Source organism: Populus trichocarpa, chromosome 4 (assembly GCF_000002775.5).
Source record: "Populus trichocarpa isolate Nisqually-1 chromosome 4, P.trichocarpa_v4.1, whole genome shotgun sequence".
NCBI lineage: Eukaryota > Viridiplantae > Streptophyta > Magnoliopsida > Malpighiales > Salicaceae > Populus > Populus trichocarpa.
In genome coordinates this window covers 22774066-22791115 of record NC_037288.2, presented here as the reverse complement: position 1 = coordinate 22791115, position 17050 = coordinate 22774066, and the positions used below count along the sequence as shown (strand labels likewise).

The window sequence follows — 17050 nt, the reverse complement described above, 5'->3', positions numbered from 1 at the left end:
TATATTTTGATGAATCTCATCCACGTCTCGATCCCACCACCTCAACCACTTCATCATTTAAATTGAATTGAGGATTCACGATTTTAATTTATTAAATTAAATTAATTGTCATCATACTATCGTCCCTCTCTCTCATTCTTTATTTATTTCAGATAAATATATCACTTGGACGAATACGCATCATGGTTCAATTGTTGTAATGATTAGAAATGCCATGTTTATATGAAACAATTTATCTTTCTAATATTTTATATTTTAGAACATGGCATTTCTAATCATTACAACAATTGAACCATGATGCGTATTCGTCCAAGTGATATATTTATCTGAAATAAATAAAGAATGAGAGAGAGGGACGATAGTATGATGACAATTTAATTTAATAAATTAAATTATTAAATTAATCTTTCACATCACTCAAAAATTGATTTTCCAAGTCAATATTTAAAACAACTCGAAAATAAATATAATTTGGGGTGAGATCCCGAATCAACATGCAATCAAATTGATTCACCATACAAGTTCGAGTTTAATAACTATAATCAAAATTCATGTTGAGATGAAATGGATTTAACACCTGAGAGTGAATGAACTGTCCTCTCACCACCCGAAGTAAACCTCCATGGAGGCAGACATAATACAAGAGGTGGAGCACTTATCCTCTCACCACCCGAAGTAAACCTCCATGGAGGCAGACATGATACAAGAGGTGGAGGACATATCCTGTTTACAGAAATGAAAATCGCAACCCAATATTAATGTTAGTTGTCATGTGGGCCAAATAATAAAGGGTGCTGCTGACGGCCGGCAGGACCATGACTTGGGGACTCATTTCTGAGTGCGAACCCTACATCATAAATGCAGTGGTTGATGATGATATCACTTTCTGATGATCGACTGACTTGGAAATATCATTTGCATTTTCAACATGGGGAAAAAAATGATGCTTAAAAGCGACTTCTGCCCATCAGACAAAACTAAAATATCCTTCTTGTTGTCATGGTTATCAAACCTTATTCCAACATGTATGGTGAGGTTGGATTAACTTGAGTTAATATAAATTAATTTAAAATAATATTATTTAAAAAAAAGTTATTTATCTCATTTCTTGATTGAATCTATTAGATTAACTCGTCTAGTTTTCCTGTTTTCGGTTATTATCTCGAGATAAAAAATACAAAGATAATAAGAATAGAAAAACATATTCTCAATCCTCTTGTTTTGATAAGATATAAATTCTTTGTAGTACAGTTTGTCATGGTTATCAAATCTCATTTCGACCTGGATCGTGAGCTAGTTGAATTAACCCATTTTAACATAAATTAATCTAAAATAACATTGTTTTGAAAAAAAAATTTGTCTAACTCAGGTTTTGACTGAGTTTATTAGGTTGACTCGTCAAGTCCCATGTTATTGGTTATTTTCTCGAGATAAAAAATATAAAAATAATGAAAATAGAAAAAAGCATGTTTTCCATCTTTCTTTCTTGTTTTGATAAGATATAAATTCTCTCCGTACAATTTATAATGAAAACATTTTTTAATATTTTTTTTATTTTTTAATCAGACACATTTATATCTGGAACTTCTCTTTCGGACACTAACTCAATGCAACCTAAGCTATAGCTTAGTGAACGTATCAATGGCCCCACTTCACTCAGTTTCCCAATTCTCTACCCCAATGTGCCTAAAATCAATGCTGCTAAATTTCGGTGATGCTCAGAATCTAGAAAGAAATTATGTCAGGAAACTGAAAGAAAGCACAATGTCATCTCACTTATCTGATAACCGCAAATATTACAAGGCACTTGTAGAAGTTGACGCGTAAATCCCAGGCCTCCTGATATGATTATTATTACTTGTCCGAAAGTCCCAGGTCCAGCACAGAGAGAACGACATCAAGGTTTTCTGCTCTTTCTGTAGCACCCAAAAGATGATGCCACGTGGAAAGCCCCCCTGTTTCACTCGACCATCTTGACGGTCTATTATAATGGTCCAAACAACCATAAGATTTCACGTTTTCAGAATCTATCGGGGGTTAGAAGTCAGCCGTTTGAGTTCACGATGATTAAAAATTTATATAGTTATTAATTTTAAAAATTAATTAAGCTGTACATAAACTGATTTGAATATTCATATTAATAAAAAAAAAATCAAGCATATGCACATGTAAAAGCTCTATAATTGAGCCATCACGACATAAGTGGAGAATGTCTGGGTAGATCATGTAACCAGCAGCCTGCAAGTCACAGTTTCTTTGGCTTCTCAGCTTATTTTCCAGAAGGAACTCCGGACAAGCTCGTTGGTTAACTTGCTACTTTCTTAAGCACATGTCCCCCAGTATATCAATCAAGGCTATTAATATACTTTTCATTTTGTATCTATTAAATTTAGTCCTCATTTTTTTTTATTGTTATTTATTTTATTTGAAATAATTTATGAAATTGTAATTATTATTATTTTAATTTCATCATCTTTCAATTTTTTTTATCTACTAGATTTGATCTCCATTAATTTGATTGTTATTTATTTTATTTGAGATAATTTATAAAATTAGATTTTTTTTTCAATTCATTTTCATTCAACCATTTAATTTGTAAGATTTGTTATTATTATTTTAATAAACTTGAAAAAAAATAAAACATTAATAAGTTATTTTTCAGATTATTTTTCATGACATAACCAAATATTAAAAAGTGTTTCCAACTTATTTTCTATGATATTACCGAACATCACAAAATAATTTACTTTATAAAAATTTATTTTCCAAGAAAAATTACTTTTAAAAAATAATTTACTTTCCGGTAAGCAATCAATCAGAGCCAAACTAAGTAACTTTTCTTAGGAGGGAGGGTGTAAGAGCTTGAACTTCAGCTTGTTGGGCAGGATTGATGTACAGTAAAATAAGGAATGGAAAGACCCAATTTGGAAGGCGTGAACACAAGTCACCCTTCCTTTTGGGGAAGTGAAGGAGTATATTTGGAAATACAGTGAAAATTACCTTTCCAAAAATTATGAATAATTTTTTTATTAATAATTTTTTATATATATTTTTATATCGTAGGTTGATTTTAAAAATAATTTTTAAAATATAAAATAATTTTATTTTAATACATTTTTAAATAAAAAATATTTAAAAAAATTATAAGTGTCGAGTAGATTGAACTTTACTTATGGGAAGCCTACTGAACTTGACACCCGAGGCCAGAGGACATACCGTGATGATGACCAGAGTCCAGACCCTTGGAAAAAGAAATGGATCCAGTAAAAGAGGCATGGACCATACAAATGGAGGAAGATTCTTCTGAGAAAGGAAATGAACCAGATGAGAGAACTAGCAAGGCTCAGCTCTCTCTATTTCTTCAATGCTGCTACTCTTAAAAGTTTAGCCATCACAAAAAATACTACAGAACTGAACCTTATCTGTTAAGATAACAGCTTCAGTTGGGATAAGAAATTAAATCCTTTATTAAGAATATGATTGCCAGCCATATGAACAGAGAAATTCAGGGTAACTGGCATGGCAACATGTCTACTCGATAACCTCAAATATCTCTACCCTGAAGCAACAATTAGCAGTCCTTACTGTAATGCTTAGTAGCAGCAAGCTTCCCACAGTAAGATAAAATAAATGGCAAGATCACTTATCTGTGAAACCTAAAATTATTGGGAATGAAAAGAGGGAATTCTCAGCAAATACCTGTTAGATTTTTTCAGGGAGGAAAACCGTAACCAAAGTCATGTTTCAGTTCTCGGCCTCCCATCAAAGGCATACATCATGACTTCAAGATGTGGAGTGCTAAAACTCCATTCATAGAAAATGCATATGAATAATTAGCAAAGGCTGAGGCAGGATGCAGCAGACTCTCCTTTCATTGAAAAAGAAATCACAAATGAAAAAGTCAACAAACAGTGAAACAAAAAGAGGCTAAGTTTGGGTTGCAATCAAGCATGTTAAAGTAAGTTTTTTGTCTTATTTCACAGTGAAATGTTTTCCCCTCTGGCTCTAGTTTCCTGTTTTTAGCTTCTTGTACATCACTAACAAGAAGTTGGAGGATAAATACCATACCCCAAGTGATCTACAATACCGCAAAGAGAAGAAGCCTCTGACACATCAAACATTCAATCCATGTCATATTTGGAGCAAAGAAACAGCCACCAATAAAAGATGAAATGACTTGGTATTCGACTAAACTGAGCATTATGCCTGTAAAACGCACTACTGTAAACTGGGTTGACTCATTATGATGTCAAACTGAGTATGCATGTAAAATGTCAGTCAATCAAATTAGAATATACTGATAACACATATATAGGAGATGATACTCCAATTTCTAGATTAAAAGATCTTTCCTTCAACGTCTTATGGGTTGGAATAAATGCAGTACCAGGAGAAGAGCTAAGTTGTAAGTAGATCGGTAGTTTTTGACTTCTTTTTTTATACTTCCAGTGTACGGGAGGTGGATACCCTCCTTTTGGTACCTTTATTGATATGCATTTGAAAGGGAAAGATAGTCTATGTAGGCAGAGAAATAAAACAGAAAAATATTTACAAGGTAGTGCTGTTGCATATATGAGCAAAATCAAAACAATTAGAAACACAAGAAGGGAACCAACCCCCAATAAGCTGTAAGCAACCGACCAGATTCCAACCACTGATATCACCAATAATCTTCCTATTGTTATCAGGTCCAAAGGTTTTGCCTTATTGGACAATGCCCTTGCCAGATTCTTGTTTCCTAGAATTTTCTCCAACAAATGTAGCAATCGACAAGGCACTTTCAAGGAATCATTTCAATATCTTGATGGCGAGCTCTTGCTTCCTTGTTTGTGAGACACCAATTCTCATTGCACCAATTCACATCTTCATCTTCATCGTCCCATCACTATTCGCATCCTCAAGGTTGGAGTCTGAAGACCCCACATCCTCAAATTCAGATTCTAAAGAGTCATTTGATCTCTCTTCTTCTTCCTCCCTGCTTTTATATTTAGCTTTTCTTTCTATCCCTTTTTTGGTAGATGAAACCTGCCTTTGCAATTGAGAATGTGAAACACCACCAACTGATTTTCTTCTCTTCTTCTTAGCTTTACTCATAAGACGAATATACCTAAACCTCATTCCCATTAGAAGATGCTTATGCATTAAGAAGCCCTTCCTATAAGCCTCTCTAAGCACCACAGTCTGTGTCCTAATCTTATTGGAAACATAAAAAATCCCTGGATGATGCACCAAAGCCTTATTAAACCTGTTCCCAAACCCCAAATAATCCCCCAATTGAAGCACATTCTCTTTCTCCGTCTTCTTTGACACTAACAACCACAACAACTCATGTAAAACCGTGACAGTCCACTTCTCAGCTTGATCCCCATTGGGATTCAAATGAAAAGCATTTTCATAGGGCGATATGTATGGCAAACCTTGCCATTCGAAAACCCAATCTCTCACTTTCTTCTTTAAATCAAACCCATTTGGGAAATTTAAAGGAAACCCAATTCTCTCCCCTCTCTTAACATTCCTCAAATCCTCAAGTGACACTCTTTTCTCCATTTCAGACACAGCTAACTCATCTTTCCAAGAAACCAGCTCTAAAAAGAACGTGTCTTTATTAGTTAAACAATCTTTATCCTCGCAGACATTGAAATATTCAGGATAATCTGATAAAAGGGCAGTAATATAATCATGAGGCAAACCCAAATCATACTTGAACCTATCAACAATATGCAAAGGCAATCTTTTTGCCCCGGAAAGCATTAAGAGTTTAGCTAACCTTTTTATGGTGTCATCACGTAAAGGTTGTGACTTTAGAATGAGTTGCTCCTCCTTGTGAAGTGAGATAGCTTGAGGGGTGAGTTTGATGTGGAAGGGCAGGGAAGGGGAGGGCTGGAATTGAGAGAAAACTGTGGAGTACTTATGGAAGAAATTGAGGGCTGTAGTGGAGATGTTGAAGTAGGGTTTTAGAAGGGAAAGAGAGGAAAGAGGGAGGGATTTGGAGGGAGAGGAAATTAGTTGGTTCTTGATAGAAATGACTTGTTTCAAGTCTTTTTCTTTGGAAACAGCTGTGTCTAGGTAAGGGTCACAGGCCCATTTGATCCTGGCAGCTATGAAGGTCCTGGCTTGGTTGAGTTGGTGTGGGAGTTTGGTGCTGTAGAGAGACATCATCATCTCTCATGGAAGAAAATGGAATTGATGCTGCTGTGTTCAAAGTGTTGGGGAAGCGGGAGTGGTGAAGGATTGTTTGTTTAGTGAGTGATGGTTTCCAGAGAAGAAAACAGTAATCTTTAAACTTATATGCATTGACAAGAGAGGATGAGAAAGCCGAATGACTAATTAAACAGAGAAAATTGAATAAAATTAATTAAAAAAAATTGTACTGAGAAAAAAAAAATCAAATGAACAATTTTTTCACCATCAATTCTTCTTTGAATACCAATTGAAAAGTTTATTCATATATTTAATAAAATAAATTAAAAATTATATTAATAAATAATAATAAATATACTGATTCCAATCAAGATTGAGTCAGAAAGCTATGAAAAAAAAATTTCTTGGAAACAAAAGAAGTTAAATATTTATTTTAATTTAAAATTAAATTCCTAAAATTTTAATTAATTTGAATTAATAAAATTAAATATTAACTCAACATCAAAATTTATTTTTAACACTACAAGAAACTCAAATAAAATAAATCAAAATAAAACATCAAACTCAATTCTAAATTAATTTAATATAAAAATATTAAATTGAGTATAAAAATATTCAAGTGACAGAAAAATTAAAAAAAAAAACATTACGCTTAACTATTGTAACTCACATTATATTAAGATTTTCATAGTTATTTTATTCTACATTATCTCACTTATTCATAATTCCAAATATTATTTATTATTTATAATTTTATAAAATCAAGTTAAATTAGGAAAAAAAACTAAAAAGAAGGGAATTTTTTTTGGGTTTAGATGTAATTTTCTCTTTTTCATGCATCTATCTCTAATATATTACAAGTATGGGTAGGAATCGTATATTTGTTTTTTAGGAGAGGAGAGGAGAGGAGAGGAAAAAAAAATATAAATAGATAAAATATATAATTTCTAAGACTACAAGACTAATTATTTAGTTTCATTAAACTACAGGGACGAACTTTATAACTAACTCCATCTTACAAAGTCTTAACCACCTACTCTTCTCCAACCTCCACAACCTCGAAAATCTTTGAAATGGAAGAAGATTACAGAGCATCATCATACGACTACGACGAGCTCTTCGTCAAATCTCTGTCTCTTTTTTCAATCTCTCAGAATCATCTCCTACTCCTCCTCCTCCTCCTATTCATCGTCCTCCTCCTCTTCCTAGCATTTCTAGTCTTTTTCTACAATTTTCTTGAGATACACTTTCTCGCCGATTTACTCACCGCCTTCAGAGGCGACCCTGTGTCGCTCACCTATAATCCCAGCTCTCAACTCTACAAATCCGTCGCTTCCAAGTGCAGCATCCTCCACGGAAGGTTTTTGCCTACTCCATGGCTATCAAGTCCTCATCTCCAAACAGCTTTCTTGAGTCTTGTTGCAAAATCTCCTCATGTCACCTACAAAAGGTTATTTTTTCTTTCTTTTTTCTCTCTTGCTTTTGTTTTTTTCTGCAGACCCTAATTTTATACGTTTATTTTTTTGTACTCTGCAGACACATGTTTTTTGCTACTGATGGCGGTACCATTGCTCTGGACTGGCTAATGTCTTCTGATGGTTAGTATAATACAAATTTTATGTGAAACTATCTGAATCTTGAAGAAAACATGAACTATCTTTGACTAGATTAGGTTAAATTTTCAATTTTTGATGCAATAATTCGCAATGGCTTTGGTGTTTGATTTTTTTTTTTCTCGTTGAATGGTAGAGGCGAACTTATGTAACCTGAAGTAAGCTAGGATTACTGCTAGGTCGAGTGCATCTTTTATCCACTGCACATTATGATCACTCTTGCTTGGAGTTTCCCAATATATTGTTTTCTGAAAAGATGCTAACTTTGGGTCGAGTTGTGATAACGGTGACTTTGAACTTTGGTTTGAGTCGTGTGTATCATTTTTTTTTTTGGGGGGAATGATTTATGTCTTGAATTTAACATGTGTGTTTTATATTTTTGCTGCTTTACTTGTTGTTTGGTATTGTTTAAATCTAATTTTTGCTTCTTAATTTTTCAGTTAAAGGTGCTTCCTGCACAAATGATGCAACTCGAGAAAATGATAAAACTCCTATTTTGATCGTGATTCCTGGTTTAACAAGTGACTCGGGTTCTGCTGTAAGTCCTTTTTATCATTTTGAAATTGAAGTTTTTTTCATTTTCATGTAGTTGGTACCTTCTGCTGGAGATTCCTTTACTTCTTGCGTTCATCCCCTAAGCAAGACCTCAGTTGGCTGAATAGAAGTAACTTATGAAATTCCTTTTTGATGCTGCCCTTTTCAGTTATATTGGTGATAGACATGCTGCATTAATTGTTGTGTCTCTTTTGAGGAGTTTGTTTTTTTCTTGTGGTCAGTAGGGTTTTTTTCCTTTCTCCTTTTTAAATTTCTAATGTAATTTTACGGTGCAACAGTATGTAAAGCATCTCGTAGATAGGATGGCAAAGCATGGCTGGAATGTTGTTGTGAGCAATCATCGTGGACTTGGAGGCATATCAATAACTGTGAGTGTCAAATATTATATGCAAGCTTTTGATTTCTCATAAAGCAACTTTTCCTTTTCATTCTTCATGGATCACCATTCTCTCTCTCTCTCTCTCTCTCTCTGTTCCCCTTTATGAATATTATACGTAAGGGCTTGCATTCATTAAGAAGTCATTGCATTTAGTATGATATCATCCAAACAAGGTTTTTGAAGAAGAAAACAACAAATACGGAAGAGCGGTACAGGCTGGTTAATTGTATCTTGACTTTGAAATTTAGTGAGGAAGAAAAAAATGTTAGAATTTTTGAAGGATTTGACAGATCAGTTAAACCAAATTGAAAATCTTGTGAAGTTTGTTCTTTTGGTTTTCTTTTTCCACAGTTAAATTCTTGGAATATCTTTTAGTTGTTGTTAAAGTACTGGATCCTAGGCTTCAACTTTCCTCCTCTCTCACTCTCTTTTTTTTACAACTTTACTGTCCCTACATATGATAGATTTTGGGTTACAACCAAGAGCTTATAGGTTACAGGAAAATTGTTTTGATTTAAAATTGTTTTAGAGGTGGGACTCTCTCTAGGGTTTTCCTTCACAAAACCTTGTTTCAGTGAAACAGAAACTGAGTTAAATAACCACAAGTTTATGAAAAAGCATCAGACATGCTGTGGTACATGCCCACATGGACAGATCATCAAAAGCCAAATAGAAGAAGTAGCAAAAGCTTTTCAAGAAAATGCAAATGGCTTCACTTTGTTAAATAGTTTTCTCTTAAGCTAGTTGTCACAAGTTAAAATACTGGAACAGAAGAAGGCAATTTAGAAGAAACCTCTCTTTCGATTCATCCAAGTGAATAAAAGAAATATACTGCTAAGATGCAGGAAGCTCTTTTCTTTTCTTTTTTTTATGACAATTCTGAATGTGAAATTGCTCATTCACAGACTTGTATACCCATGGGTTTCTCTTTTCTTTGTTGAGAGGGGATTTTATATATGTTATTTTGTTAATAGATAATGTGCTTAATGAGGATCTTGTTATTCAGAGAATATTTAACTTTGCATAACTGTGACTGCTTTTCTTTTTTAGGTTGCTTTTGAATATGTTTTCTTAAATGTCAAACTTTCATGTGTGTTTTGAGCTGCATCAAAGCTTGTTCAGACATCTCTCGTGGTCTGTACTTATTGCAATAAATCGTTGACTAACAAGGTCATTTGTTATAAATATATATGGTCAGTCTGATTGCTTCTACAATGCTGGGTGGACAGAGGATGTACGAAAGGTCATTGATCATATTCATTGTCAATATCCTGAAGCTCCTTTATATGCTGTTGGAACTAGTATTGGGGCAAATATTTTGGTATGCTTCTCCTTTTATTTTTTCCCTACTTGCAAAGTAGTATGTGTATTTTTTTATCTTGAAAGACATCAAATTATCATCTCAATAAACTACCTTCCTGATGAGATTTTTATACATTTCATCTTTAACCTGCCGCATGGCCATTTTGCTTCATGTTTTATAATGCCAATGCTTCCTGGTAGATATTGGTAAATGGATTATGACTGTATCAAATTCTGAATGAGTTTGATTTGTCTAATTTGGAGGATAAACTCTAACCATACTTATTTATGGTGGATTTGTTAAGCTAAATCACACAGTTAGTAGGATTCTTTTTGATGCACATTGAACAAGGGTGTATACAAGAAATTGCTTTGTTTAGAGTTGGAACTTTGAATCCAAGTGATGTGTTGTTAACGTTAATTGTTCCAGGTGAAATATCTTGGAGAAGATGGGGTTAATTGTCTTCTTGTTGGAGCTGCGGCTGTCTGCTCTCCTTGGGACCTTTTGGTGAGTGCTTCATCTATATTTACATGTTATGGGAGTAGGTATATCTTTGTAGTTTTTGTATTTATCTATTACCATGCCAAATTAGGTACCTTGTTTCATTGGCACATCTTGATTTTTTAAGATGCAAGATATTGCAATTTATATATTTTTATTCGTTCCAGCAATGAAGACAGTAATGTGACCAGAAAATGTTAAAGGTAGATGGTGATGTAGTGGGGCTCCAACAACCATATTCAGCAACATGTTGAAGTGAATGGTAGAAACTAAAATGTCTTCCGCAGAGAGAGAAAACATCTTCATTTTCTTTTGCTTTGTTTTCCTGAGAAAATTGCACAACCATTACTTCCTCATAAATGGGTTCCTTTAGAAGTACTAGTATAGTGAGAATGTAGATCTAGCTCTTCTTTACTTGCGGTTTTAGTTAAAGAAAAAATTTACAGGTAGAATTTTAAGAGTATGTCATTAATGAGAAGAAGACTATATAGGGTGGCAGTGGAAGAGAAAAGAGACCACACCTGTTGCTGCTTTTGCTAGAGCAATGTTGGGAAGTAACCAGATAGGTTCTAACAACCAGCATTTCACGTGAAGTTGCTGCTGTCTGATGACTCACTTTTGCTTTGCAGCATGGCATGGGATTTGTCCCATTGAACTGAACCACTTGCCTTCAAGTGGATAAACTAGAAAAGAGAAGAAATTAAAGGAGAGGGAATAAAAGGAACAACTTGGGTATCTTCATTGATTGTGGAGTACTAAAAGGAATAACTTGTCATGCCAATGGCTCCCCATGCCTCATGTGCTTCGGAAGATTGTAAAATTTGTTCGCAGTAAAGGAATTTCTCAGTTTCTTTTTGTAAAGGAAGTATGATAGTTCTATTAAAAAAAGAAAAAGAAAGAAAAAAAGTTTGCAGTTGTCGCAGTAAAATGGAAAATGGGTTGTGCAATAGAGATTGAACTGCAAAATCATGAACGTTAAGGATAGTCTCTCGGTAGATATTTGATGGATATTAGTTTGTTCTAATAGGAAGTGTCTCATTGCACTGGGTTTCCTTGGGCTTGCTCGACCAACGAACTTGGTTGTTTATATTAAATTTATGTGGTTTTTTATATGAATTTGTATAGTTTTTACATATAGTTCTTATTGAATGTTCATCCATATGAATTCCATGTGATGCGACCAGCTATTTCTTTGATCATCTCTCCCTTTATATGCTTGGTTGTCTTTCACTTGGAAGTTCTTGTTCCAAGCTTGTTTGAATCTATAATTTCATGATTTTATTTTATTGATACAATACATAAAAGAAAAGACGCATAATTCTCCAGTGGATGTTATTCTGAATGGAAAGATCAACTCTGGTTATGAAATTCCTTCATAAAAGTCAAAATACTTTGGAGGCAAAGTAGAAGAGAATTGTGTAAGAAAATTTGTAGAAAAGATGGTGGGATCATGTCAAGATCTTTAGTTAGTACTAATCTGGACAGGTTCAACTAAATCAGAAGTTATGTAAATTGCTTTCTTATTGAGTTATAAGTCAATAAATTATTAAAATCCTTGTTTTTGTTAAATAATCCACTTATGGAACTAACTGTTGAAAATTATTTAAAGTCCCTCTATTGTTGCTTTACAGATATGTGATAGATATATCAATCGTAGACTTGTGCAGAAATTGTATGACAAAGTGCTAACAGTTGGCCTACAAGGTTATGCACAACTGTATGTCTCCATCACTGCTTTGCTAATTTTTCTGAAATTGAACCTTCTTTTGCTTAGTTATCCTGTGTGAACTCCACTTGATCACTTCAAAATTATGATTTCAGCTTGTGTTTTTAATTTTTTGAACTTCCAGGGTTTTTGTTTTCCAAAGATCTAACTGTATTGTTATGCAGGCATGAGTCTATCTTGTCACGTCTTACAGATTGGGATGGTGTAAAGAAGGTAATCCCTCAGTTCCTCAAAAAGCGTCCTTATTTTCAGTTAAATGACTCATTATATCCTTATATAATTGATTAAGTCTCCAATATATCCCTGTGTTTCTAATTGTGTCAATTATGTCATTGTATAATATCCAATTCTCCAATATATTTTTATCTCAAGTTTTTCTATTCAAATTGACATAATTATATTTTTCATTCTGAAAATACCCTTGAGCTGTACAGGAATATAATTTTAGTTGTTTGAGAAAAGATTGAAATCTTTAGTTTTTTAAATTTTAATGGTTGAATAATTTTCAAACTTTTTATTTCTTAAAACATTTTGATCAATCTTAAGAAACTTTTCTATTATATTCTTATATAACTCAAGGACAACTTTAGAATGAAAAAAATGTAATTTTGTCAATTTGGGTGGAAAAACTTGACCGAATGACATATTGGAGAATTGAATATTATACAATGACGTGGTAGACACAATTAAAAATGTAGGGATATATTGGAGACTTGTCCAATTATATAAGGACAGATTGAGCTATTTACCTCTTTATTTCCTTACCAAAATGCATTGTCTATTTTCAATATGTTGAAGGATCGGTTATGTTACTTAAATACTTTGACTCTTTAAAAATTAAATTCATATGCTTTTTCTTTAACTGCATTTAATTTGGAAGGATAATGTAGTTAATGCAATAAAAATAGATGGTCTGGCACAACATTTATTTTCATTTTTTAATACGTGTGAATAGTCAATTGGGACATCCTTTGTGGGATGGAGGGAGTGCCTTCATTTTATTTCTTTCTTAAACTCCTCTACTTAAGTGAATATATGAAGTTGGTTGTTGGAGTAGTAAAAATATCATTCGATATGCTTTTAGAAGCAAGCCCATTTTAAACCATAAGGGATGCAATTATATATTTGTAAAGTAATAGTTTTCTAGTTTTTCTTTTTTACTTGTAGAGGTATGTATATATTTGTGCATGCATAAGATGTAAAGTAATCTATACAATAAGTGTAAACACAGACTTACAAATTTTTTTTGTTCAGCTCATTATGTTTTAGATCCATGCCAACACATGAGATGCTATTTACTAAACTTAATAGTTAAGACATGTAGGAGAATTAGAAAAATATATATAAACTCTCTCTCTCTCTCTCCTTACTAACAATTTACCCTATAATTTGTTAACACACCAAACAACCTTTGAATATTAACTTTACACTTTAACAATTCCTCATATAATTAGTGTTCTTGTACAAATTCCCTCTCATTTTTTAACCTTGTACCAAATGCCACTTTAATATTGCTATTGGAGTTCAGCAGTCAGTACACTGCTAATGGAGCAAAGCACAAGATACTTAAGGGCAAATGAACAATTTTTGTCTTATAAATCCAATATAACCAAGCCATAGGTGCTGCATTTCCCCCTAGTTTAATTTATGGGATATATTGGATTACCCTGCATTCATCTTTAGAGGGATGCTGATTAATGAGATGTTGTATTGTAGCTCTTCACATTCAACATGCTCATCATCATGGTGTCAATTAAATCACATTATGAAACTGCATAAAATAGTTGCTTATTGGCATTATTTCTTTTGAAGTGAGATTGCATTGGAAAGTGGAAAGAGCCTATATCTATATAACACTTTCCAAATTGATGGTTTAGATATATCACAAGCAAATTATGCTTCTACTTATTTTTAGCAAAATACATTTGGTTGGTACATACTCCTTAACAATCCATTGATATGTTGACATGTAAAGATGAAAACGTAATCAGAGGATTGTATTGGTGAAGCAAATGCCTTGCTTTTAAAGAATCTGTTTTTTTTCCTTTGTGTGACAGTCACGTTCTGTTCGAGACTTCGACAACTATGCAACCCGCATTCTTGGAAAATTTGAGGTGAAAGCTGATTGATCCTCATTTTCACCAAAATGACTCATCCTTTCTTGATTGACTAAAACCACTGTTCTTTTCCTCAGACTGTTGATGCATATTACAGGCGTTCTAGTTGTGTGAATTTTGTGGGAAATGTATCAGTGCCTCTTCTGTGCATCAGTGCCATGGATGATCCAGTTTGTACAAGGGAGGCCATCCCATGGGATGAATGCAGGTAGGGAATCAGCTTCTTTACTTTTCCCCACTCTCTGATCATTTGAGTGTGTGATTTGTTCTTTATTTATGACATTCTTGAATGCTCAACATGGATTTCTTTATTCCGCTATCTCTGTTGCAGCAGGCCCTGACTGGTTGGCTTTCCTAAAACCGCTCCAATTTGGCCTCTACTAACTATAAATGGGGTTGTTCGTAGGCACACAGACACTGTATAAAAGTTCTAGTCACATTTTCCAATTAAATGGAGGCAAAACATTTATCATGGAGCAAAAATTATTTTGACTAACTAGTGCATGCTCAGATATAGAATTGTTTAAATACCATATTCCAAAAATTTATGTTGCACCACAGCTAAAATGCTTTAGTTATAACATGAAGGGATTTTGAATGCTGCCGACTTCTACTCAGTTAGCTGAGTGTCCTAGTGAACATTTTATTTCACACCTAGAGTTGTCACATAGGGCAGCAATCAACCATGGAGTGATTAGAACACTTGCTGTTGAAATTGATAAGGAATCAGGGTGATATTGATGGATTTTAAATTCCCTCATAGTCTGAAAGAACCAGGTAGATGATGCTTAACACAATACGTTTGAAAATGCCACAACATGAAGCATGGTTAAAGATTTAGATATGATCAACAGTATGTGAATAGCATACCAAATGTATGAATTCTAAATTTTCATAACCGGAATAAGTCTAGCTGTCGCCACTATACTTTGAAGCTCATGATATCATGCGTTCAACAATGTTTTCAATCTATGCAACATTAAACTGTTTGATTCCTTACAGGGCAAATGAAAATATTATCCTTGCTGTCACACAGCATGGCGGACACCTTGCTTATTATGAGGGGATATCTGCAGATAGCATGTGGTAACTACTGTCTTCCTCTTTTGGCATGTTTGACAACTCTTCATTATCAAACATGCATAGACATCTGCAAAAAAAAGAGCATGTCAGAGTCTGTTGTAGTCCTATGCGGAGGTCAAGAGTGATTATTTTTTACCATCTATTAAGGGTTTGCATTAGATATTATCTAGGAGCTCACATGCTAACATTCTTTTTCTTGGATGATAATCAACAATGTTGTCCATCATCTTTAGCAGCAGTTACTGTATGATTCTCATTTTGTCTCTTGATAAACTTGGATTGAATTGTTTTCTTCATTTCCTTGCAGGTGGGTGAGAGCTGTAGATGAATTCTTTGATGTCTTGCAGTCTAGCCCATTAAGCAACAGAAGAAAGAAGGTGCAAAATAGTTCGCTAATGATTTTTGGAGTCAGTTGATAGAAATTAGTATGCACACATTTTAACACACAAAGAAATGGACAAGGACATACCACATACTCTAGCACCACAGTGGAGCACATTGCCAGATCCCATGGAAGTATGAAGTATATATTTTCCTGATGTTACTTCTGCTTGTTAAAATTCACCTTTCAAACATGAGATGGAGGAGAAATTTCCATTATTTGGCTGTGAAAGCCAAATGTTTTCGCAATAATTTAAACCTTTTTTTTTTTTTTTTTGAGTGGGTTAAAATTCCTGGGAAAGAGATTATGTTTTTGGAACTCAAAGAGATTAAAAGACCAGCTGTTTCCAGTGTCCAGTCATTCGATTAACTGTTACCAGTTATATTTGTCTTGCGGTGGGAATATCTGAATTTAAATCTTCCAACGCAAGCATAGCAAGGGGACAACTTATTCTAGTTTAACTGTCAGTTTCCAGGAAGTTGAAATTTCTTTGTTTGGTTGTCTTTCAGGTGGAAGGGCCTAGCTTGTCCATTCCACCGGAGTCTTCAATTGATCAAGGACCTTATGTGAATGTCTCGGAGGATGGCATGGTGACTGCTGTTGGCAACAGTCAAGAAGATTTCATAGCTGAAGATGAATGCAATGAAGATGTGGACCACATCAGGAAGGATGAAGATGCCATTTTGCACGAAGAAAGAAGTGATCTTTTGACAGAGAAAACCCATTCTAAAGTTGACCTCAACCAGCCATTGGATCAGAATCTCAATGATTTGGATGTTCCTGTTAGAAGACGAATGGATCAGCTTTTACGACTGAATAGAAATTCGATCTGGCTCCTTGCTTACATTGCTATCGTAACAACCTGGCCCCTTGTCGGTTCTGCTCTTCTTCCTTTTCTCAAGAAAAGATTCAAGAGCATCATACCGTCTGCTTTGCGTAGAAGATAGCAATCTCTGTGGGTAATGATAATTATTTACTTTATGGTATAGTAGTCATTCTTGATGAATATAAAATGTGATGAATTATTTTCTTGAAAAAGGAAAGCAAGGGTGATAAATGATAACAGTACAAAACCGCCTTCATGGTGAAGGATAATAAAGGAGTCAAACTGTAATACCAAGAACACAGGTCAGTTGTATCTGGTCACAAATTTGGAAGAAGCTTGGATTATGTGTTGTTACCATTATTTCTAGAGAAACAATGTTCTCTGAAAAAAGTAGAAGAAAATGAAAACTAGTTTCTTCATGCCA

General features: G+C 34.0%; 2 protein-coding genes across 2 annotated transcripts; one reads left to right on the top strand and one right to left on the bottom strand.

Moving 5' to 3' along the window:
- Positions 1-4532: 4532 nt before the first annotated feature.
- On the bottom strand, positions 4533-6302 carry LOC18098311 (protein WHAT'S THIS FACTOR 9, mitochondrial). The gene has a single exon (XM_006384964.3). The coding sequence runs from the start codon at positions 6160-6162 to the stop codon at positions 4858-4860; it is 1305 nt and encodes a 434-aa protein (XP_006385026.2). The 5' UTR covers positions 6163-6302; the 3' UTR covers positions 4533-4857.
- An 866-nt stretch (positions 6303-7168) lies between these two features.
- On the top strand, positions 7169-17050 carry LOC18098310 (embryogenesis-associated protein EMB8). Its single transcript, XM_024600107.2, has 13 exons — positions 7169-7591; positions 7678-7739; positions 8195-8292; positions 8588-8677; positions 9887-10009; positions 10421-10498; positions 12124-12209; positions 12383-12431; positions 14276-14332; positions 14413-14543; positions 15338-15421; positions 15726-15795; positions 16310-17050. Exons 1-13 carry the CDS (start codon positions 7215-7217, stop codon positions 16745-16747), a joined length of 1743 nt encoding a protein of 580 aa, XP_024455875.2. The 5' UTR covers positions 7169-7214; the 3' UTR covers positions 16748-17050.

Bases quoted from the DNA above. Each gene is read 5' to 3' on its own strand.
- LOC18098311 (XM_006384964.3), bottom strand. From the start codon at position 6,162: ATGATGATGTCTCTCTACAGCACCAAACTCCCACACCAACTCAACCAA.
- LOC18098310 (XM_024600107.2), top strand. From the start codon at position 7,215: ATGGAAGAAGATTACAGAGCATCATCATACGACTACGACGAGCTCTTC. The intron at 12,432-14,275 runs GTAATCCCTCAG...TTTGTGTGACAG, and splicing joins ATTGGGATGGTGTAAAGAAG to TCACGTTCTGTTCGAGACTT. The intron at 15,796-16,309 runs GTGCAAAATAGT...GTTGTCTTTCAG, and splicing joins TAAGCAACAGAAGAAAGAAG to GTGGAAGGGCCTAGCTTGTC.